Source organism: Mus caroli, unplaced genomic scaffold (genome assembly GCF_978045245.1).
Source record: "Mus caroli unplaced genomic scaffold, Mus_caroli_1 scaffold_8, whole genome shotgun sequence".
Lineage (NCBI taxonomy): Eukaryota > Metazoa > Chordata > Mammalia > Rodentia > Muridae > Mus > Mus caroli.
Genome location: NW_028227263.1, coordinates 64462883 through 64485884, shown reverse-complemented (window position 1 = coordinate 64485884; position 23002 = coordinate 64462883). Strand labels below are relative to the sequence as shown.

The 23002-nt window shown below is 47.5% G+C and overlaps 1 protein-coding gene across 4 annotated transcripts in view; it reads left to right on the top strand.

Moving 5' to 3' along the window:
* The window catches only part of Sh3gl3 (SH3 domain containing GRB2 like 3, endophilin A3), a 129165-nt gene that overhangs the window by 83404 nt on the left and 22759 nt on the right, over positions 1-23002 (top strand). For 3 of the 4 annotated variants that reach the window (XM_021166935.3, XM_021166936.3, XM_029480166.1), the window contains 5 exons: positions 1659-1727; positions 9572-9644; positions 12076-12219; positions 14647-14780; positions 16924-17082. In XM_021166935.3, coding sequence (XP_021022594.1) covers positions 1659-1727; positions 9572-9644; positions 12076-12219; positions 14647-14780; positions 16924-17082 — 579 coding nt within the window. Of the gene's footprint in view, positions 1-1658; positions 1728-9571; positions 9645-12075; positions 12220-14646; positions 14781-16923; positions 17083-23002 lie in introns of those variants that run through there. The other variant, XM_021166940.3, reaches the window with a different exon arrangement.

Genomic DNA, 23002 nt, shown 5'->3' with positions numbered 1-23002 from the left:
AATTTAAGCTAAACTCTGTGTCTGTTTACCACGCCCACACCTCCTTATCCCATAGCAATAGTGTGTGTGTGTGTGTGTGTGTGCGTGCGTGTGTGTGTGTGTGCATGTGTGCGCGTGCGTGCGCGTGTGTGCGCGTGCGTGCGTGTGCGTGCGTGTGTGCGTGCGTGTGCATGCGTGTGTGTGTGCGTGTGTGTGCGTGCGTGTGTGTGTGTGTATGTGTGTGTGTGTGTGTGTGTGTGTGTGAGAGAGAGAGAGAGAGAGAGAGAGAGAGAGAGAGAGAGAGTAGGGCAGGCAGTCAGACGAAACCGTGCCTGTATGTAAGGGATCTGCAGTCCCCTTAACTTACTTACTGTGACTTTATACATGTGTTAACACTCTAAAGCCATACGTAAATCACAGTGAAGTACTTTTTAAAGACAACACGCTTTGTTATGGCAGTCCATTCTCCTTGTTCACAAAGCCAGATCCATTGGGGCCGGAGTCACTTTTCTGAAAGGCTTCTCTAGTGGTTGTGTTGGGCAGGGTGTCTTTAGAGACCTGTCTGTCATGCCCTCTGGCTTGCCAGGCTGTGATCCACAGCCTGTTCAGTCCTCCCCTTGAGCAGTCTTCACTTGGGAGTGAAACTCCTTACTGTTTTGTGAGCACACTGATCACTCATTATCTAGGGACATTTTTGGGTGGTTACAGTGGTGTGGCAGATGTGTGCATGTGTTTGTGTGTGTGCACATGAGTGTGCACAGTGAGCACATGACTTCAATGATCATTTAGTGGTAGACAACAGAGATGCTGCTAAGCCTCTCTTATTGTACAGACAGCCACAAAGGATAGGATCTGGGCTCAGTATCAAACCACCCTTCCCATTCCTCTCAGTTTTCCTTTTTTGAAAACACCACCACATCCCAGAAGACCTTTCCCGCTGTGCTGCACACTGAAATGTCACTGTCCTTAAAAAACAAACTCAAATGCCACGCATTCTAGGAGTCAGGTCCTGAATGATCTGCCTCCTGCTCTGCAGACGGGATACTTTCTAAGCAGCCCTGAGAGTCTGTCAAGTTGATGAATTGATAATAGTTTGCATTTGGTCCTAGTATTTGTCTGTTTTTATCGCCCGTCTCTTACATTCAGGCTGTTTGGGTGCTAACTCTTGTCACTTCTTGTGTCCCTAGCTGTCTTGTCACTACGTGTATTAGAACTGCTTTCTGCCATCTGATGAGGATGGGTGCATGATAAAGCTTGGACAAATGGGAAGTGTACATTGTTCCATGATCTTCTCTTTTCTCCTTAGTATTGTTGTGGTGTGCGTGCGTGCATGCGCGTGCACCCGCGCTAGTGCCACAGTGCACATATAGAAGTATGGGAACAACCTTGTGGAGTTGGTTCTCTCCTTCTACCTCTACGTGGGCCCCAGGGCTCAAACTCAGGAACCTTTAAAATCACTGGCTGCTCTTCCAGAGGACCTGGGTTCGAGTCCTAGCACCCACGTGGCAGCTCACCACTGTCTGTAACTAATGTTCCAGGGATAGATATGCAGGCAAAACCCCAGTGTACATAAAACCAAAAATCCAACAACGCCAGAGCCAATATTTTTGTCACTAATTTCAATGAAAGGAATATAGAGAATCTTTGTTCAGTGAAAGCATTTGTGTTTGTTTTTGCAGCTGTTTAGTGAAAAAATAAGTGGTGCCGAAGGAACGAAGCTAGATGAAGAATTTCTGAACATGGAAAAGGTAAAGCTGTTTGAACACGTGACGTGTTAGAAATGGGCTGTCTGTGCCCGCGAGAGAACCGCCTGCTATTGGGAATATGACCTGGAGTGGGAATCCAGAATGTTTACATGCAAGCATGGGATGCAGAGTCCGGAAGGCAGGACCCCAGTGCTTCCCAGCCCAAGGATCAGGTTGAACCACATCTAGTCTGGGCAAGTTGAGGAAGGAAACGGGATGTGACTAACTGGTTCCCTCTAGTGGCCAGCTTTCAGAATGCACAACATGTGGGCCTTGGCAACAACTCCAGGGCCAAATGGTGCTCATATGTCTTAGAGAGTCAACTGTGTCTCAAGGCTTGTGTGACAAGGCTTTTCCGATTTATAACAACTGATTTATCATTTGGTAATCTAGGCTGTTGTTCCCATCTGTTTCAGCAGCTGCATAGCAAATACTTTTCTGCCATTAGAACCGACAGGGTGAACTCGAATGAGCTGGTTTTATCTTTTTGTCAGCTGTGATACAGAGATAAGTATGTGTGCCCGGCTGGCCTCACATGGGGGCATCTAGAATCATATATGCAGATGAAATAATTTAGAATAGTGTTCCTGGCTTGGCACTCCAATGATGGACTGCAGACTCTGTCCCCTGTCCTGTCCCCTGGTCATCTACCTGGAGAGAGGCTCTGGTGCACTCGGAGCTGGGTCCATACTGCTCTGCTTCCTCCCCTTTGTCTTGGGTCCTTTGAACAGAGCTTGTCCTAATGATTAGATTCCTCAGACCAGAGCTGGGGGCCTGGGTGTGGCCGGCAGTGCAGGTTGGGGGAAAGCCCGCTCTGGGTGTGGGTTGAGAGGGTATTCTCTTTACTGTAGGTAGGACCTGGCCAGCCTTCCTCCAGGAAGTGCCCGAGAGGCGTGCAATACCTAGAAGTGTTAAGACCCTAAGAAGAGAAGTTAATTTTGTGTTTGATTTTGAAAAAAGAAATTCTGTGCATTGAAAACCCTTTCAACATGTTAATATCATTGACATATCTAAAGTTGATTTTTAAATTTATTAATATATATAATGATAGGATGTATATGGCTTCTTTACCAACGAGATTATTCAATTCATATGCTACACTTAAAAACAAATATCTGGAGTTACGTTATTGGGTTTAGAGTCAAGGCCTCTGGCAGCCCTGACAAGCTGGGTTCAGACAGTAAGTAACATCCACCCATGGCATCTGCATCAGCTCCTGTATCCTGACCTGCTTGTTCTCAAGAAGCCCGTTAAAGAGACAGGTGGCAGGGCAAACCTGGGCAGAGCAGCTTATTCAGTGTAGCCCCGTCTGCACCAAGAGAAACACACGAACATTCCATGCGAAAGGAGCCTCTGATTTCAATAGTAGGCTGAGGCGTGTATAACGAGGCAGCGATGGCCAGGGTGTGGCCAAGGCGTGAGTAATTAATCTAGGCCGTGCTGCTTCAGGTCCTGGCCCCAACTTTTTGCTTCATCTCTTCTGAAAGGTGGATCTTAAGTTGTCAGATGGGGTCTTAGTCAGGGTTTCTATTCCTGCACAAACATCATGACCAAGAAACAAGTTGGGGAGGAAAGGGTTTATTCGGCTTACACTTCCATACTGCTGTTCATCACCAAGGAAGTCAGGACTGGAACTCAAGCAGGTCAGGATACAGGAGCTGATGCAGAGGCATGGAAGGATGTTACTTACTGGCTTGCTTCCGCTGTCTTGCTCAGCTTGCTTTCATATAGAACCCAGGACTACCAGCCCAGAGATGGTACCACCCACAATGGGCCCTTCCATCCTTGACCATTAATTGAGAAAATCCCCCACAGATGGATCTCATGGAGGCATTTCCTCAAGGGAGGCTCCTTTCTCTGTGATAACTCCAGCTTGTGTCAAGTTGACACTCAAAACCAGCTAGCACAGATGGTATGAAACCGCTTTCTCCTTTGCTGGGCACCAGGGCTTCCTCGGATCTTCTCACATAGCATAGCATCCTGGGAAAGTCCAGTATCAGAAAGCCAATGGGGAGGTGGACAGGAGGGGGACGGACAGGAGGAGGACAAACAGGAGGGGTTTCTTAGGGAATGTCTTCACTCCTGATGGGGCAGTTTTAGCTGATGGACTGAGATTCTTTTTGCTTATTCCTGTTTAGATTTTTCCCTCCAAAAATCATTGGTAGTGACAGAAGTACAAAAACAGCATCTATACTATAGTACAGGACAGAGGAGCTTGCTGTTAGCTGATTACAAAACTAAGGACTTAAGGACTTTATAGAAGAAATTAGAGTCATCTAAAAGATGACATGAGAATGACCGGGCACTGGGAAGAGTAACCCACAAACATGCTTACTAAGCAGAAACAAAGGAGCGATGCTAACATGAAAGGACAGCACAGTACCAAAAATGCATTGCAAGGAAGAACGTTTCCTTTAAAAAATTGTCATGTTAATGCAATCTTTAAAATTTTATGCATGTATCTTAATCATATCCATTTCCTCTTTATCTCCCCAAAATACCCCCCAAAGAACTTTAAAACATATAAGAAGGTGAAGAAAAGTACCAGAGTTCTGAATCAGTCTGTGCCATGTGACACAGCTTCTAAGTTTGTGAGGTAAAAGCTATGAGGAGGCCTGAGAAGAGACTGAAGTCAGAGAAGTTGCCCACCCTCCCCTCTCTTGTAGTAACACATGGACCAACGGTTCTCATAGGCTCAGGAAGATTTGGGCAAAACATTCATACCATTGACTGTGTGTAAGTAGAGCCTGCATCCCCCGGGTGGAAGTGGTCACTCTTCCCAGGCTCTTTGGTTGCAGTTACAGAAGGACTCACGGGGAAAGTTTCTTAAAGTCATAGAACGAAATCATCACACGTCACGTTTGGATCCTTAGAAATGTGAACCTGGGGCAGGAGAGAGGGGTCAGCGTGTAAGAGCACTGTTGCTTTTGCAGAGGAACAGGGTGACCCACAACCATCTTCAGTTGCAGGGGATCTGGCGCCCTCTTCTGGCCTCCAAGGGTAGCAGGCACACACACAGGCAAATGCTCATTTATATAAAATAAAAACAAATCTTTGAAAATGTGAAGTCATTTCTTCATTTGAAGGAGATTTTAATAAAAAAGTAGAATTATGTATTATGACAAGTGACAGAACTTTGCATTCCACACCTGTGACTTATGGCTACATCTCAGATGCAGTTAGCAGGAAATCAGCGTTGATAGAAAGCAAGGACATCACAGAGTCCACAGCTGGGAGATTATCAGCCAATTAAGTCACTCCACATAGAAGGTAGAGCTTAGCATGGGGACTGGAGAGAGGACCTGACGGTTGATAGGGAGCACTGCTCTTGCAGAGGATTGCATGTAGTTCACTTCCCAGGGCTCAGGCTACCCCTTCCTGTAAGCACAGCTCTAGGGGATCCCATGACTGTGGCTTCTGAGGGCATCTGCAGTCATGTGTGCACACCCTCTTACAGATATATAATACACATAACTAAAAAGAAACCAGTGCAAAAAGGTTGATAAGACAGAAGATAATAACAAAATAGATGCTAAGTGGTCTCAATGTTTTGTTAATGAAAAGGCGGAAAATCATAAAGGCCTGGAGGGAGGGGTGAGGAAGCACAAATGCTCATTGCAAAAGAAAGAAAGGGGCTGTAGCCATAGCCATAGGTCGGTTTATATATTGTATGTGTTGTATATTTTGCCTGCATATAAATATATATACATGTATTTTACACACACACACACACACACACACACACACACACACACACACACACACACGGCAGTGAGCTGTGCACAGGCAGCCTGGTCCCTGGTCAAGCACAGGCTTTAAACCCTGGTGACCCTGTAGGTGACTTCTCAGCCCTGCCTCCTGGGCTCCTGGCTCCTGTCCCAGCTACAGCTTCCCACAGCCCCTCGCAGAGAGGTGTGTGGCCATTAGTCGTGTATGGCAATGCCCCAAGTTTCTGGCATTCTGACTGGACTCCACCCCCACAGTTACCTGGCAACACAGCCAGGTAGTCCTGGCCTACTATAAAAGGGACTGCTTGCCTCTCCTCCCTCTCTTACTCCTGCTTCCTGCTTGCTTCTCTCCTGCCCTCTTCCTCTCCCTCTCTCCTCATTCCCTTCTCCCCTCTCTCCACATGGCCATGGCCAGCCTCTACTTCTCTACTCTCTCCCTCTCTCTGCCCTTCTACAATAAACACCTTAAAACCATGGACTGCCTCTTCTCAGGGGGATCCGCAGTGCTGGAGCAATGGAGCAGGTCTCCCTCTAAGGAGCATGCCGGAGGCCTCTCTGTCCTCTCAGCCAAGGCAGCCAGCAGAGACAAGCCGCTCACCACCAAGCCACCAGCCTGAGCAAGACAAGGAATCTCTTCCCTGCGGGACCCAGCCGGAACTCTCCTCCCTGTCCTTTTCCCTTCAGCCCTGGGCCAGAGCCCACCCGCGGTCCCCACTCTGTTCTCAGCTCTTCTGAAGCTTACAGCGGTGTCTGGGATGTTTGAAAGCCTGAGAACCTGTCATCCTCGGCCTCCATGCAGGCCTGGGGACCCTGAGCCAACTCTGGCAGGTCCACTGGGACCTCAGACTGCGCCTTCCCCATCCCGGAGCGGGGTTCTGTGGCTTCTCACAGCCTGACGCCCACCCGGCAGTGGCTGCAGCTGCATGGGGACCGCGGCACAGTCAAACTTCCCACATCAGCCTCCATGAGTGGCCCTAGACCTGTGGTGAGCCAGACACGGGACCCCGTTTTTGTTTTTGTTTTTGTTTTTTCGAGACAGGATTTCTCTGTATATCCCTGGCTGTCCTGGAACTCACTTTGTAGACCAGGCTGGCCTCCAACTCAGAAATCCGCCTGCCTCTGCCTCCCAAGTGCTGGGATTAAAGGTGTGTGCCACCACTGCCTGGCTGGGACCCCATTTTTAACCAACACACACATACATGTCTGTGTACTGTGTGTGCCCAGTACCTATGAAAGTCAGAAGAAAGTACCAGATCTCCTGGAACTGGAGTTCTAGATGGTTGGAAGATGCCATGTGGGTCCTGGGAATGGAGCCAAGGTCCTCTGGAAGAGCAGCCAGTGTTCTTAACTACTGAGCCATCTCTCTAGACCCATGATATCCTCAGAACCCTGTTCTGCTACTCAGCCCCTGTGTGGGCTGGGCCCGGGAGAGTTAGTTGCACTGCCTATATTTAATCAACTGGAGAATACACTTCACAACACACAGCCTTCCCCAACATGCTTATACCTCTGCCTGCCTCTGTTTCTTTTTTTTTTTCTTTTTTTTCTTTTTGAGTTTTGCCAAAGATATTTGCATAACAGTTTGTTAGTACAAACACACCTGTGTGTGCACACATCCCAGCCATTCCAGGAGGGCCATTTGGTTTTGTTTCTTTGTATTTACACTTGACGAGTTAGTTTAGGTTTCTTTTGACCACCTATCTTTGCCAATATGTTCAGTACCATGCATAGCATTTCCTTTGTTTCTCCTCCTCATGAGTTTCCTTTCACAATGTATCTCACCAGATTATTTTATTTTTTTAAAAATTATGTATAGTGAGAATTCTGGACTCTGTGGATGCTGACCTTCTGTGATTCCCCCTCCCCCGTTTGCCACTTTTTGTAAACTCCATGTGCTGTATCTGTCACTGTGTAGTATGACATTTTTGTGTGTCACAGTTTAACTGTGGGATCTCAGGTCAAGCTTAGATGCTTCAGCATTTTGAGACATTCTGTTTTATAAGTTACTACATTTTTAGTTTTTGGTCCATATTTTAATCCTAATACAGTGTGAATCTCACTTTATCCTCAGCAGTCTAAGTTAGGGTTACTAGTGCTGCAGTGAAACACCATGATCATAAAGCAAAATGGAAAGGGAAGGCTTCATCATAGAAGGAAGTCAGGACAGGAACTCAAACAGGGCAGGACGCTGGAGGCAGAGCTGATACAGCAGCCATGAGGAGTGCTGCTTACTGGCTTGCTCCTTTTCTTTGTAGATCTGCATATGACTGACCATTAATAACTACACAGCACAGTCTACACTCGACTGCTTTGAAATCGTCTCTGCCAATGCCATTAACCCCAAACTGTCCAGTTTAGCTTCAGAAAGACTTTCTGGACAAGGGCAAAAGCAGCCGCATTTATTGCCAAATTATCACAATAATGATCTCTAAGCCACAGACTAAAATCCTTCCTCTATGAAAGTTCTTGAGCCCCCACAGCTCAAATCACCTTCAGCATCACTGCCTTTCATGTTCCTTCTGAAGCCCTGATTTAAGTGTTAATCTTCTTTTCTAATCCAAAGTTTCAGAGTCCACATTCCTTCAAACAAAATCATGGCAGGCTTATCAAAGCGAGACCCCAGCCCCTGGCACCAACTTCTGTCTTGCAGTGAAGAGACACCATGGCAACTCTTAGAAAACATTCAATTGGTGCTGGCTTACAGTTGAGAGGTTTTAGCTCAGTATCATTGCAGGAAGATGGTCGCCTGGGTGCTGGGGAGATGTATTAGGATCCACAGGCAGCAGGAAGAGTCAGACACTGGGCCTGGCTTGAGCATTTAAAACCCCAGAGCCCACCTCCAGTGATACACTTCCCCAACAGGGCCACACCTTCTAACCCCTGTCAAGTGGAGTCACTCCCTAATGAACAGCAATTCAAATCTGAGCCTATGGGGGCCATTCCTATTCAAGCCCACCACATCAACCTACCATGTTTTAAACAAATAATAATTCTGATGAGATTTTATATGCTAATTTATGGGAAGGTTTATGTCTTTCTAAAACTAATTTTTCTACATAGGGAATTAGATTTTTAAAAGTCTGTCTTCTCATAAGATTTATTCCTTTTTAGGACATGATTTTGTATTTCTCTTGTGATTGTCATCCCCTTTACCTACCTGTCTCCCTCCCTCTCTCCCTCCCTCCCTCCCTCCCTCCCTCCCTCCCTCCCTCCCCCCTCCCTCCCCTCTCTCTCTCTCTCTCTCTCTCTCTCTCTCTTTCTTTCTTTCTTTCTTTCTTTCTTTCTTTCTTTCTTTTTTCTTTCTTTCTTGTGGGTTATTGATGGTATAGAATAAAATGAATGAACTCTGTATTGTGGCAGTCCTGGATATTCTGTTAATTTTATGTTAATTAATAACCAGCAATGAAGAAATGGCAGGGCAAAATCAGTCAAATCTCTGCTAACATCCAGCAGGGCATGGTGGTTTGTCTTATTAATACCAGGGTAGTTTCTAACATGACTTGTGACATGACATGATATTGTGATACCTTCTCTAAGCATGACTATTCAAGTTCACTCTGTAGATACAACTGAGGCTCTCCAAGTGTCTCTATTCACTGAGTAGAGTTGTAATGTATAGAATATTTCTTATTTTCTCATCTACATTCACTTTTAACATTATGAAGAAAAGGAAATTAGTGTTATCTAATGTCTCTGAGAAGAGGGTGTTATCTCAGAGTCAGCAACAGAGAAAAGATCACCTCTTCCTAAGATGTTAAAGACATCTGTGTTCAAATCACCACAGTAGAGCTGGAGAGATGACCCAGCAGTTAAGAGCACTGGTTGCTCTTCCAGAGGATCTGGGTTCAATTCCTAGCACCCACATGGCAGATTACAACTGTCTGTAAGTCCAGTTCTAATGCATCTGATGTCTTCACACAGACATACATGCAGGCAAAGCATCAATTCACATAAAATAAGAAATGTAAAAAAAAAATAACCATAGTAGCATTAGAACTTAATTGAATGGGAAATACTATTGTTGGTTTTGTGACTTTAGCAAGTTTTAAATTCACTAACATTTCTTTCCTTTTCTTTTGTTTTCTTTTCTTTTGTTTTCTTTTCTTTTCTTTTTTAAAGAAAATAGATATCACCAGTAAAGCTGTTGCAGAAATCCTTTCAAAAGCCACAGAGTATCTCCAACCCAATCCAGGTAATGTCAGAACACGTCTTGAAACATTCTGTTGCACATTTGTGTTCATGGATTCTCTTGGCCCCAGCTCCATTGCATGAGGCTGAGACAATTTGGAAGCAATATCTCTGTGTACCAATAATGGAATTCAGTTGTTAGACGCAGAGCCTCTAGTGACACAGTGTGGCTGCTGAGAGTCACATGGTTAGGCTGAAGTGCTGGTCTCAGTACAGATATTCCCAGATGAACATCTCCGGTGTTCCAGTATTCTTCAGAAACTCACTGCACATTTAAAGAAAGTTTTCTTAGTTATCAATTCTTAATTATCAAGAAAGTCCTCTATCCTGTTCTGAAAGATCTGTATGTTAACCTGTGACCCTGATGCTGAGGTTGAGCCATGATAGCATAATCTGTGGGAGCCTTGTTAGAAATGAGCACCACTTCTGCCCCAGGCCTTCATCCCTGGGTCCTAGACACCACTTGTCACAGGATGATGAGAACCGGCAGAAGGTGCCCAAGCCTTGCACTTTTCCTATAGGATTTGCTGTGGGAGTCACTGTGATTCCCTTAGCCATAGGAATCAGAGAGACACGGCCACACTCATGAGCATGTAAGAGCATGCATTCGGTTAAACCATCAGTGAAGAACAGAGAGTATAAAGGGCTTCAGAGTCGCATGACTAAATTTGTCCAGCCTCATCAAGTGACTGGACTGACCAGTTCTTATCAGCCTATACAAATCCAGTAAGTGTCACCTCTACATGAAAGGTTTTCTCTGGGTGCTTCTATGCACAGTCAGGCAGACTCCACCATCCAAGAGCTGATACTGAACAGAATAGGGAACCATTGGCCATCAGGGGAGTGTCCACTGGGCAGAGAAGAGATGGCTGATTATCATGAAGGTGAGGAAGCCTCTGACCTCATCCTGTGATCCTTATCCCCACGGGAAGCACACCCACCTGACAGTGGGAGACCTGGAAGATAAGGGCTTTAAGGCTGAGATTGGCAAGGCTCAAAAGGCTGACACCTGGATCGCTCTTCAGAGCGTTACCCACAGCATAGCACAGCAGGACTATCCGAGAGATGACCGGACACACAGACTCCTAAGCTTACCCCAGAGTAACTGAATCAGCCTGTACATTTTACAAGATGCCTGAGTTACCTGCTCATGTGGTTAAGTGTGAGAAGACTGTGTCTAGAGTACATTAAATATGAATGTCCCAGATACCAAGGCAGTGCCTTAGAGCCTTAGGTTGGAGTTCAGTTCATAGTCTCCATTTCCCATAGACACTTGCTGTCCTTCTAGCCAGCCCACTCCATGGCCACTGATTATTAACACAGAAGGAATTCCTGCTGGACTTTACTGACGGATATTCCTGAGCTATTTAGGGGCATCTTGAAATCTTCTGCATCATCTCCCTTTCCTGGCGCCACCCTGCATTTATCAGGGTCATACCATTCTGCTACTCTGCATTGGCACAGTAGGGCACAGGAGGGGCAGGTGTTTTCTGGGGCCTCTCAAGTGTCAGCGCAGCCTGTGGCCCAGACAAACACTGAGAGCAAGGCACCTCATGAAAGAAAGTCTTCAGCTAGGCTTACTTAGGGTCTGAGAGGGTTAGCATCCATGTTGACAGAGCAAGGTCACAGGGCAGGAATAGCCACCATGTGAGGTCAGAAACTTCAAGCAGGAAGGAGGCAGAGAGCACACTGGGAATGGCATTGGAAACCTCAAAGCCCACCTCCAGTGATAAAGCTCCTCCAACAAGGCCATAACTAAACCTTCCCAAAGGGTTTGGACAACTGGGACCAAATAGTCACACTTCTGAGCCTGTGGGGGCGCTGTTCTCATTCAAAACACCAAGCCAGAACTAATAAACACTCAGTGCTTGAGTTAGAGATACAAAGCCACAGCTGCCTACTACCTCCCCAGGGAAAGTTGCTGGTGTGGGCAAGCAACATAGGTGGCTGTTCACTGTGGTGGTGCCTGCCTCCTGCCTGCATTCCCCAGACTTCTTTGATAACCTTGCAAATCCTCCATTCCAGTCCATTCTTGAGAGCAGGGTGAGAGTTTTGAAGAGGAACTGGCAGTGGTTCCAGTCCTCACATTTGTCCCTGGCAAAAATGGCTGCACAGGTGTCAGCATTGAGCTCCAAGGAGTTGGAAATGCCAGGTATTAGGAGTGTCTTGCCTCCGGCGCTTGCTAAATATAGCTTCCTGTGATTTGGAGACAACATGGTCTGTAATGTTCATGGCTGTCTTGGCTGTGCCAATGGGCTTAGCACCTCTCACTATCACCCCCGACCCCCTGCAAAGCCTATGTAAAGTCACGTGACTGGATCGGCTGTGGCGTTGCATCTGTGAGGACCGCAGTTTGGGCGGCTGTTTGTTAAAGGCAATGTGATTGTCACAGCACGTTGTAACTTTAAGGAATTACAAATGACAATGTTTTTAAGCATACAGAGCTAAGCTAGGAATGCTGAACACTGTGTCGAAGCTCCGAGGGCAGGTGAAGGCCACCGGCTACCCACAGACGGAAGGCTTGCTGGGGGACTGCATGCTGAAGTATGGCAAGGAGCTCGGAGAAGACTCTGCTTTTGGTGGGTATCCCTGTCCCGGCTGGCAGAGTGGGGACACCTCCTGGGTGGGCTGTCGGTGATACACAAAGCCGGTGCCTCTGCACTTTCATAGTTTTACATATTCCCAGAGTAGTAATATTCATTGCAGGGGTTTCGGGAAACATAGGTAAATAAAGAAAAACTTTAGCATCAGTAATTGTGCCATCTTCATGGGTAGGCTCAGTCAAATCCTGACATATACTTAGCATCTCTCGTTTATTCCCACGTTTCTCTAAAGATGACAACACAGTGTATACACAGGTATGCATGTGTACGTGTCTCCTGGCTCTCCTCTTCAGAGTTCACTTCCATGAGCTCTTTTCCCCCACAGACTACACGATGTGTGTAAGTCTTTGGGACCCTCCCTTCCGTTTCCCCACCCCTGCCCCTCTCTTGGTCCTCTCCCATCCGGCTTCTTTCCTGCAGTTACTGTCGTCAACCTCACCGTTTGAGATCTCTTTGTCCTCTTACAGTTTTATTACCTAAACCCATTTGCATCTCTTGCTACATACACATAAAACATACACACACACACACACACACACACACACACATGAAAATTTATGATTTGCACATTTGTCTTTCTGAATCTGATTTCCCCAAATATAATGTTTTCCAGCACTGCCAATTTTCTGCAGATTTCATTTTCCTTTATAGCTGAACAAAATTATATTGTGTGTGTACCACATTTTCTCCATCCATCCATCCAGACAGGTTGACTTTGTTTTGTTTAGAGACAGGGTCTCATCATACACCCTTGGCTGGTCTGTAGCTCCCTATGTAGACCAAGCTGACCTTGAACACTGCACACACACTTCTTTGCTTGCCTTCACATTCCCAAGCTCTGAAAAGCCTGCAGACAGGAGAGGGCCTTTTTATTTTTAATTTAACTGTGCGTGTGTGTGTGCACGTGTGTATGTGTGTATAAGGGTGGCTGTGCATGTGTAAAGTCTAGAGGTCTTCACCTATCTTTTTCCACCTTCTATTTTGGGACCTGGTCTTGACTGATCTTGGAGCTGTTGGTTCTGCTAGCGTGGTGTGGCTGACCAGCCAGCCTCAGAAGTTTTATTTACTCCATTTCCCCAGCGCTGGGATTACAGCTGTGCCCCACCAAGCCTGGCTCTTTATATTATTACATGGGTTGGAGAGGTCAAACTTGAGTCCTCACGTGTGCATGGCAAGTGCTTTACTGACGGACATCTCCACAGTTCCCCCAAGGCATATTTCCAGAGTTTCTGCCACAACTCAATGGGATGATATTAGGATACCTGGATACTGGCAACAAGGAGTGCCAGGGTCAGACAACTGGGTAAGAAGTAGTCCCTAAGCTAGGAAAAGACATTCTTCCTCCATGTAGGAACAACTCAGAATCAAATTCTAGCCAGCTCAGTTTAGAAAACCTCTCCTCCTAGGAGAAGTGACATTCCGAGGGTTGGACTGGCCAACCTTAACTTCCAGAGATGGCTTCCACTTCTAATTGGCAAGGACACAGCTGTGAATTTACTTCTTCCTTTAAGAATGAGGTGAGGCCGTCATTGCTTTCCCTTTTTAGACATGAGTGAACTGCTCATGCCATTGACTTACTCAAAAGTGAGCCTCAGGCTGGGCCCTTCAGGTTTATAATCTGAGGAACTGAGTTCATCTTGTCCCCATCTTTTTACAAAATCAATTTGGAAGATCTCAAATAAAATAAAATAGTTGAATCTCATGCAGTGTCCCCAGGTGTGTCTTCCAGAGGCCACACAACCTCATTGTGCATGGCAACAGACACTGGGTGGCAAAGGCCTTGCAAGTTACACTCAAGATACTAGGGTATAAGTCACTAAAGATGTCCACATCCCAGAACCATCCCTTACCACCCCACCTGTCCACAGGGCATCCCTGATACCCAAGACCCCAGGGAGGTTCCAGAACTTTAGGACCTCGTGCAATGAGTGGCTTCCTATTGCCCCCACGACAGGCTGAGGGAGGCCTTCTTTCCATTGTAATCTGAATTGGTTAACACAGATCCTCACAAATGAATCCCTTCATTGTTACAAAGATGTTTTATCCCTGATCTTGTAAGGAGCCCTTGGTGCCAGTTTCCAGACCTGATTTTCCACAGAAGAACTTTGTCTCCATCTAATGGCCAAAATGGGAAGTTGGCCCTCCAACTCTATCTTCCTTCCTTCCTTCCTGGCTATCCTGGAACTCACTTTGTAGACTAGGCTGGCCTCGAACTCACTCTTAAGGACAGGGGAGAGGGCAGGCCACAGGTACACATTCAGGAAGTGGGTAGATTTTCTTCTTTTCCCATTCGTTGTGAGTCAGGAAGCAGAGGCCTCAGAGTGAAGCCTCACTGTACCACAGTCCGTGTCATCCTAACCCAGACTGTCATTCTGAAGGAATCATTGTGTTCTTCTGTTCAAGGCAACTCGTTGGTAGATGTTGGTGAGGCCCTGAAACTCATGGCTGAGGTGAAAGACTCTCTGGATATTAATGTGAAGCAAACTTTTATTGACCCACTGCAGCTACTGCAAGACAAAGATTTAAAAGAGATTGGGGTGAGTCTTCCTGGCTGTCCTGTGCCCGCTGCTGCTCATCATGATACCACGACTTAAAACCAAGGTTTCTGCACGGGCTCGGCAACCACACAGTCTTATCTGAGGCTTGAAAACTGCACTCGGTTACTGTATTATATGGGTTCCTGAGAGAGTAGCGGGATCTGTTTCTCCTGGCAGACAGACTGGGTGGAGGTGCAGGCTCCGCTGTCACTGTCCTGTTCTTCGTCTCACTGAGTCATCTGCGAGCCAGGCTGAATATCATATTTCTGCAGCCACTTCTCATATAACACAATGACGTCATACTTGTAGATTTGATCGCTAATATCACACTGTATTGGTTGTGTGCTTGTGGTCATTCTGTTTCATTCTTTCTCGAGAAAATCATTGTCTAGAAACTGGCAGTTTTATTCTGGAAACCTGCAAGAAATTGTTTTGTCCAGGGTGTCTGTGGGAACTTCCAGGTCTCGTTCAGCTCGGCTGCTTTTGCAGATGTGCAAACCAGCTCCAAGCCAGCTCCAAGCAATGCAGGCTGCCAGACTTCGACGCTGAAGGTCCAGGCGCCCTCTTGTGGTGTTGTAGAGAATACCTCACTGCCTTCAAACTTGATTGACATCTCCCTTCAGCTGCAGACTCATTTGAACTTTGGGCTTGTTGCCATCTTTCCAGACTCAGACAGTTTTAACAGTGTAGCCACCGAGATCATGAGTTAAGGAGAACTTGGGCTATGTGGTGTGTCCCTGCAACAAACAGATGAAGCGTATAGATGTGAGGTAGGAAAACAGCAGTTACAAATGCTGGAGAGAAGAGCAGGGACGCCTGAGGAGGGGCACCATCCTCAGCATAGCTGGATGAGGAAAGGCCACCGAGGAGCTGTCCAGGATGACTGGGCTGGGTAAATAGGCAGCACATTTTGCTGAAGGGCCAGGGTTAGGATGTCTAGGAGCCCAGGACACGGGAAGATCGGGTAGCTATGGAGGGAGAGAAGCCTGGGAGTCCTAGAGAATGCCAGATGTCTTTACCTGCATTCAGAGTTTATTCTAAAAGCAGAAGGCATGAGAGAAGGACCAGGAAGGCTGGATGAGAAATGAAAGCTGCTGTTTTGGTCCCCCTCCTTATTAGGACAGCTCCGAATCCCCTCACCTGTCACCTCTTCCTTCCATCCCAGGAAAAGCATGCCCACTCCACACTGGGCCCAGGTCCATCCCTCTCACCCCACCAAGACCTATCTTCCTTCTCACATGTTCAGTCTTCCTGCTTGTGTTGATCTCTCCCTGTGGTAGTCAAACCTGTCACAGAATCCCTTGACACGCTACATCATCGTCGTCGTCATCGTCATCGTTTTTGGAGGAATTGGCAATGGAAATATTCTTATTTTTTGTAGAGTTAGGGTGGTTAGGCATTGTGTATGTTAACAGAACTGGGGAAGGGAGTCCTGTGGAGACAGTTAGGAAGGGTTACCTGAGCGAGGATACTGCATCCTTCCTTATTCTCCACACAGACTCTCATTCTCACCTGCTGCCCACCCCTTGCCCATCATGTGTCCTCCTGTAAATGTTCTGAATGCTAGGCAGGGTGGGTGAACTTCAGCAAGAGACAGAGGGTGCAGAGCAGAGGATGTAACTGGTTCCTACCTGAAGAGTGGGTGGGGCTGAGGCTCACAGCATCCCACCCCATAGTTTAGGACTGGACTCCCTCTAGGGGATGGAGGGGTCAGTTTTCTTGAGGCGTTCTCCAGCAGGTAGCTCTGTGTCCTTGCACAACTGACTACGAGGCCTCCATGGATTTACAAGAAAGAGCATGTGAAGTTGGGAAGGGAATTGATGCTGGTGGTGGGGGGAGGGGGAAGGTAAAGGAGAGAGGATGGGCGCGGCTCAGACCAAAACACCTGCGTATGCACGCAGCTCTCACGCAGCTCTCAAACAGCAGCGGGCAGGACGAGGCCCAGAACAAGGAACATAGACATAAGAAAGAGAGTGTGTGCACTTAAGCACATACTGTGGTGTGAGTCTCATCAGTGTGTGAGTCACACCACAGCATGAGTCACACCTCGTCCGTCCTCGAGAGACTCATCATGGCGGGCGTGAGTCACGCCACGGTGTAAGCCTCAGCACTTAGTGAGTGAGGACTTCCTTTCTCGTTTCAGCACCACCTGAGAAAGCTGGAAGGCCGTCGCCTGGATTATGATTATAAAAAGCGGCGGGTAGGTAAGATCCCCGAGGAAGAAATCAGACAAGCAGTAGAGAAGTTTGAAGAGTCAAAGGAGTTGGCCGAAAGGAGCATGTTTAATTTTTTAGAAAATGATGTAAGTATTTAAACCGAACAGAAGACTTTAAAGCACATGACATGCTCTAAAACCCTAACTGCAATGGAAGTTTCTAGAATGTTCCAGCGTGACATATAGGGGGAGACAGTCAGCCATCCCTGAATGAAGCCTTAGTCCTTAGCAGGGCTGCTTGTTCCTGGGGTGGCTTTGTAGCAGAAGATGGCCCAGGAGAGCAGCCTTGGTGTTAAAGGCCACGGCGTTTGTGGTTTGTTGAGCTTGAACAGCATGCGCCGGGTGAAGATCTGTCTCCCCCTTCCCCATTGTTAGGTCTATAGCTGAGGAGACTCACTGGTCACTGTGCTATCTAGCAGATCATCTTTCTTCTCTTTGGGGGGTGACAGCAGTCAGACTTGGAAGGGGTCTCCCTGGTCTTTCCCATGTCCTTGTGGCCTTACATTCTCTCTCCTATTGACCAGTTAAAGTGTAAAAGCCCCCAGTACTGCCCACTGCTGGCAGAACACGCTGTGGGTGTGATGTGGTGGGAGGAGGAGAAGAAATGCTAATAGTCCTTGCTGAGGGTGGGTGGTTTATAAAACTCTCACCTTGGCTTTCATCCATCGCCCAACCCCCAGCCCTGCGTCCATGGGGCCAAGGCCGTAGTCATGCAGAACACAGAGTTCTGATACCTCTTAGCCACCAACTTCATGTCCACCCTTGGTCACTTGGCCTTTGTGGCCATGCCTGCTTCCTGTCATGGCTGGGAGCTGTGCTTCAGAATGGTTGGTGATGGCTGGGCTTTCCTCTAGGATATCATCGTGGCTCTGGGTAAACATGACTGGGCCCCTTTAATTCTTGTCAAACGTAGAAGGTCTGCAAGCTGGGACACTGCCTGATGGATTTGACAGTGCTTCGACCCTGAATTGGCCAGACTTTAGTGTACAGGGACAGACACCTGAGAGAGCAACTAAAAAGGAGGAATGTGAGCTTTGTCTCAGGGGATAGAGGTCGCAGACCATGGCCAGCTGGATCCGTCATCTCCACCGTGGTGCCACAGAGCATCATGGTGTGACAGATGCGACCCTTAGAGTGGTCAGCAAGGAGATGCAGGGTGGGAGCAGAGAGGGAGGGAGAGAGGACAGCCTTACTCTCCCCCATATCCCTCCTGTGACTGACTGACTCTAAACTAGGTTTTGTCTCTTAAAGTTCCAGAAGTTACAGAATCTTGCCATTACCTCTGGATCAAACCCTCAGTATGCGAGGGTTTATGTTCACACTGCTGCACACGTGACACTGCGTTCACACTGCTGCACACGTGACACTGTGTTCACACTGCTGCACACGTGACACTGCGTTCACACTGCTGCACACGTGACACTGTGTTCACACTGCTGCACACGTGACACTGCGTTCACACTACTGCATGACACTGTGTTCACACTGCTGCACATGTGACACTGTGTTCACACTGCTGCACTGCTGCACACGTGACATTTCACCAATTGGAAACTGGTGAACAGGCTGTTAAAGTGAGGCTTCAGGGAGAGCATGCTAGCAGATAGCAGAAGGGCCATGGCTTCCTCCAAACAGAGGAGGAGATGTTTCATCATTGTTGGGAAGAGATTTGGGGAGCTGAGCCACAGCAGATACTGGTCTGGACTTTGTCTAATTGAGAAGTTGACAAAAGAGCCAGGTATTTGGTTCGAGCCTTCAGTAAGTGTAATTATCAACCTTTTGATCAACTGTGTTGGTGGGTATGGCCCAGGGCCAAAGTCTCAAAATTTCAACTCCTCCTCTCTATAACCTCAGTTGATGGATGCCAGGTCTCAGTGTAGAGCCAGCGTGGCTCCTCTACCAGAACACCGTAAAAGATGATGGCACTGGGTGAGCACCCCTCCCTGGGCTTCTGACCACGAGAATCAGTTCTAGGGCAGAGTAAGGCATCCTGTTAAGGGCAGGCTCCGTCTCAGCCACACAAGGAGGGAGTGGAATTGGGATTTGTAAACATCTACTCCAAGCAAATGAATAAACAGAGGAAAGTGACTGAGAAGTATTTAAGGCACTGTGCTCTGTCCTTGGTGACTTCCTGCTTATGCTTCTGTGGCACCAGGAATTCAGAGGCTGAAATCTCACCCATCAGGGCTGGGAAGGGCTGGGAAGGGCTGGGAAGGGCTGGGAAGGGCTGGGAAGGGCTGGGAAGGGCTGGGAAGGGCTGGGAAGGGCTGGGAGGGGCTGGGAGGGGCTGGGAGGGGCTGGGAAGGGCTGGGAAGGGCTGGGAAGGGCTGGGAAGGGCTGGGAAGGGCTCACCACCTCCAGCCCTCCTCTTCCACTGTCCTGGATAAACTATAACAAGAGCTTAAAACACCAGTTATGTGTATGGATACCTTGTCTGTGTGGATGGATGCTTATCGTGTCAGAGCACTGCCTGTGGCTGTGAGCACCGTGTGGGTCCTCTGGGAGAGCAGCGGTGCTCTCAAGTGTTGAGCCATCTCTCCAGGCCCAGTAAGGCAACCGTTTCACCAGCACGTGTATAGAAAAAAGTGTTTGCCGAAGCTTTTCCTGAGAGGAGCTTTGAATGAAATGAAGAGACTCAGTCTTTCCTGGGTCTCCAAATGCAGATTATATAACTAACTCTTCCTTGGGCTTTCTGGCTACCAGGCTATTTGTGGAAGTTTTTAGTACGGGCTTACTCCTCAAGTCTATAGTCAATGCACACTGCTTTCTCTTCAGACAATATAAACCTTCCAGTCTACATTCTTGTAACTGAGAAACCAGCAGGAGAGCCTAGCTGGGCCCACAGACTGGCACCCCCATGCACGTCCAGCCATATGTGAAATCTCAACCTAGGGACTGTCTGAGCTCTCTCTCTCTCTCTCTCTCTCTCTCTCTCTCTCTCTCTCTCTCTCTCTCTCTATATGTGTGTGTGTGTGTGTGTGTGTGTGTGTGTGTCTTGAGTTGTTCATTCCACCATCCCTAAACAGTTTCACTTTGATCTACCGATCTGATGCAGGCTGGTGTGGGGATGGGGGAATAGGGAAGGATCGCCTTTAGCCCCTCAGTGCAGTCTTTGCTGATTGTGTTGGGAAGAGTTAGATGCCAGACCAAGGGCCTCACTTCTTGCTTGAGGTCAGGTGACTCCATTGGATAGCCATTTAAGACAGGGAGCGGTAGGGCTCTCTGTATTTCCATGAATCCTAGGGACCAGGCCCACGGCTTACTCCTCCTGTGCTGGATTGTGACTGGCACACAGAGGGCACCTCCTTTTGGAGAAGGGCCCGTGTGGCACACAGTTCATGGTCAGGTGGGGCCGCTGCAGGCAGGAGGTTGGTTCCGAGGCTTCCTAGCTATTTCCCGAGGATAACACACCACCCCCGGGTTTGACTCTTCTCCTCTGAGTCCTTACTTACAGCATGGCATTATTAAATGTCAGCCTTTGCTCTTGGAAGAAACCAGACATAATACATTTTAAAAGTGTATTTCAGCCTGAAGAGGCCAGGGTGTTGCAGCAGTTACTAGCTGATAGATCCCTCAGCCAGAGATTTCCCTTCATCCATGGACTAATGGAATTATTAGGTTCCAGATTTCTGGGTCCTTTTCATTGGACCAGAGAAGTATTTTCTTTAGGCTTCACTCTGTCTGTCTGTCTGTCTGTCTCTCTCTCTCTCTGTGTATACACATGCATGTGTGGAGGCCACGGGTTGGTTTTGGGTGTCATCCTCCATCACCCACCCCTTACTTTTGAAGTAGAGTCTCTCACTGAATCTAGAGCTTACCGATTTGGCCAGACTGGCTGCCAGCAAGTCACAGAAATCCTCTGTCTCCAGCTCTCCAGCTCTGGGATTGCAGGCGCACACCGCTACAAACAGTTTTCTTTTTCCTTTCCTTTCCTTTTTCTCTTTCTTTTCTTTTTCTTTTTCTTTTTCTTTTTCTTTTTCTCTTTCTTTTTCTCTTTCTCTTTCTTCTTCTTCTTCTTCTTCTTTTCTTCTTCTTCTTCTTCTTCTTCTTCTTCTTCTTCTCTTCTTCTTCTTCTTCTCTTCTTCTTCTTCTTCTTCTTCTTTCTCTCTCTCTCTCTCTCTCTCTCTCTCTCTCTCTCTCTCTCTCTCTCTCTCTCTCTCTCTCTCTCTGTGTTTTTCGAGACAGGGTTTCTCTGTAGCCCTGGTTGTTCTGGAACTCACTTTGTAGACCAGGCTGGCCTCAAACTCAGAAATCCGCCTGTCTCTGCCTCCCAAGTGCTGGGATTAAAGGTGTGTGCCACCACCGCCCGGCTTTTCTTTTTCTCTTTTCCTTCCTTTATACCTTCCTTTCTTTTAATATGGAGTCCATGGAACTGAACTCACATTCACTGGAAAAAAAATCCAGAAATCCCAGCTCCTTTGAGAAATCCTAAGCACAGGACTGAGCAGTCACTGGGATGACCACATCTGAAATAGAAGATGACCTCACAGAGATCATGTGCTTTGACTATGAAAGGCTAGCTTGCCAACTTCAGTGCCAGTCACACAGTGCCTCCCAGGCATCTGGCTTGGGTGTTGCAGCCTGTTTCTCCCCAGCCACCATTTCTGTAGTCCTCTTTCAGAGAGTGGAGGTGGAGGGCCTTTTTGTAGGCTGTAGGCTCTGAGCCCTGCTCCTTTGGGCAAGTCCAGGTCCATTGTAGTTGGCTCAAACGTCCTCCTCAAGTTCAGATCTCACATGGTTGTTCCTGACGCTTCAACAACTCCTGGTAACTCTAATCCCCATGGCATCGAGACTCAGCCTCATTCCCAGGGCCAAAATACGCGAGCAGCTTCATATTCTGGAGTGTATCCATCAGTTTGCAGCGGAAGAGAGGCTATGGAGTTATATGTGTGCATAGGTGGCACGGGTTCTGATGCAGCATTCAGTGACTGTCATGGGTGGGGGTTGAGTCTGTATTGTTTGTTTTTTCTCCAGCCCCCAGCCTAGAGAAGACCAAGGACCATAGAGCTAAGGTAACAGTTTGTTTCTATGAATCTCAAGGCAGCAGCTTCCATCTCCAGGAAATGGAGACCCTGAGTGGTGCTGCCCACCCTTAGAGTTCTCTTGGTTTGAGAAGAGAAGAAAAAAGTGTTGTTCATTTTCTGTGACTCCTGTAACAAGTGTCCACAAGCAGCACTGCGGCTTAAAGAATACAAATCGATTGCCTTCTGATCTGGAGATTGGAAATTAGACTATGTGGGGAGATGGCAGGACTGGAGGCTTGAAGGAAAGAGCCTGCTTTGTCATCCTTTGCAGTCTCTGGAGAGCATGAGAATTCCTTAGCTTTGTGTCTCCTAGCTTGGCTTCATTGCAGTGAGGATGACCTGGAACCCTCTGTCGTCGTCGTCGTCTTCTTCTTCTTCTTCTTGCTTTTTTTTTTTTTTTTTTCGAGACAGAGTTTCTCTGTGTAGCCCTGGCTGTCCTGGAACTCACTCTGTAGACCAGGCTGGCCTTGAACTCAGAAATCCGCCTGCCTCTGCCTCTCTGTCTTCCTCTTAAGCACTGGGATTCCTGTCTCTACTTCTGGTTTAGGTAACACTGAGATTTAAACCCAGAGCTTGGTGCATTCAGGGTCAGCATTCTACCATCTGGGCTGCATTATCAACCCAAAGACAGTTTATAGTTACTTTAGACTACCTTGGAAACCCAAGATACCACCGTGTTTCAAGGTGGCTAGTGTAACCTATCTGCAGGGTACCCTTCCTGCACAACCTAGCATACTCATAGCTTTCACCCACAAATGAAACCCACAGGCAGCTTTCAAGTTTTGTAATGTGGCCGATGGAGGGTGTGTTTGCCTGGACAGTCTTTGGCTTTTGCAGGCCTCGAGTTTGTTGCTTTAGCTTGGCTCTGTCCTTCAAGGTATTTAGTTCAAGTTGTACCCTTGGAAGCAGACACCATCTCTGCTGGTTCCCAGCATACAACTCACGACCTAGGAGGCAGAGAGAAGCTTCTGACTCCTGACCGT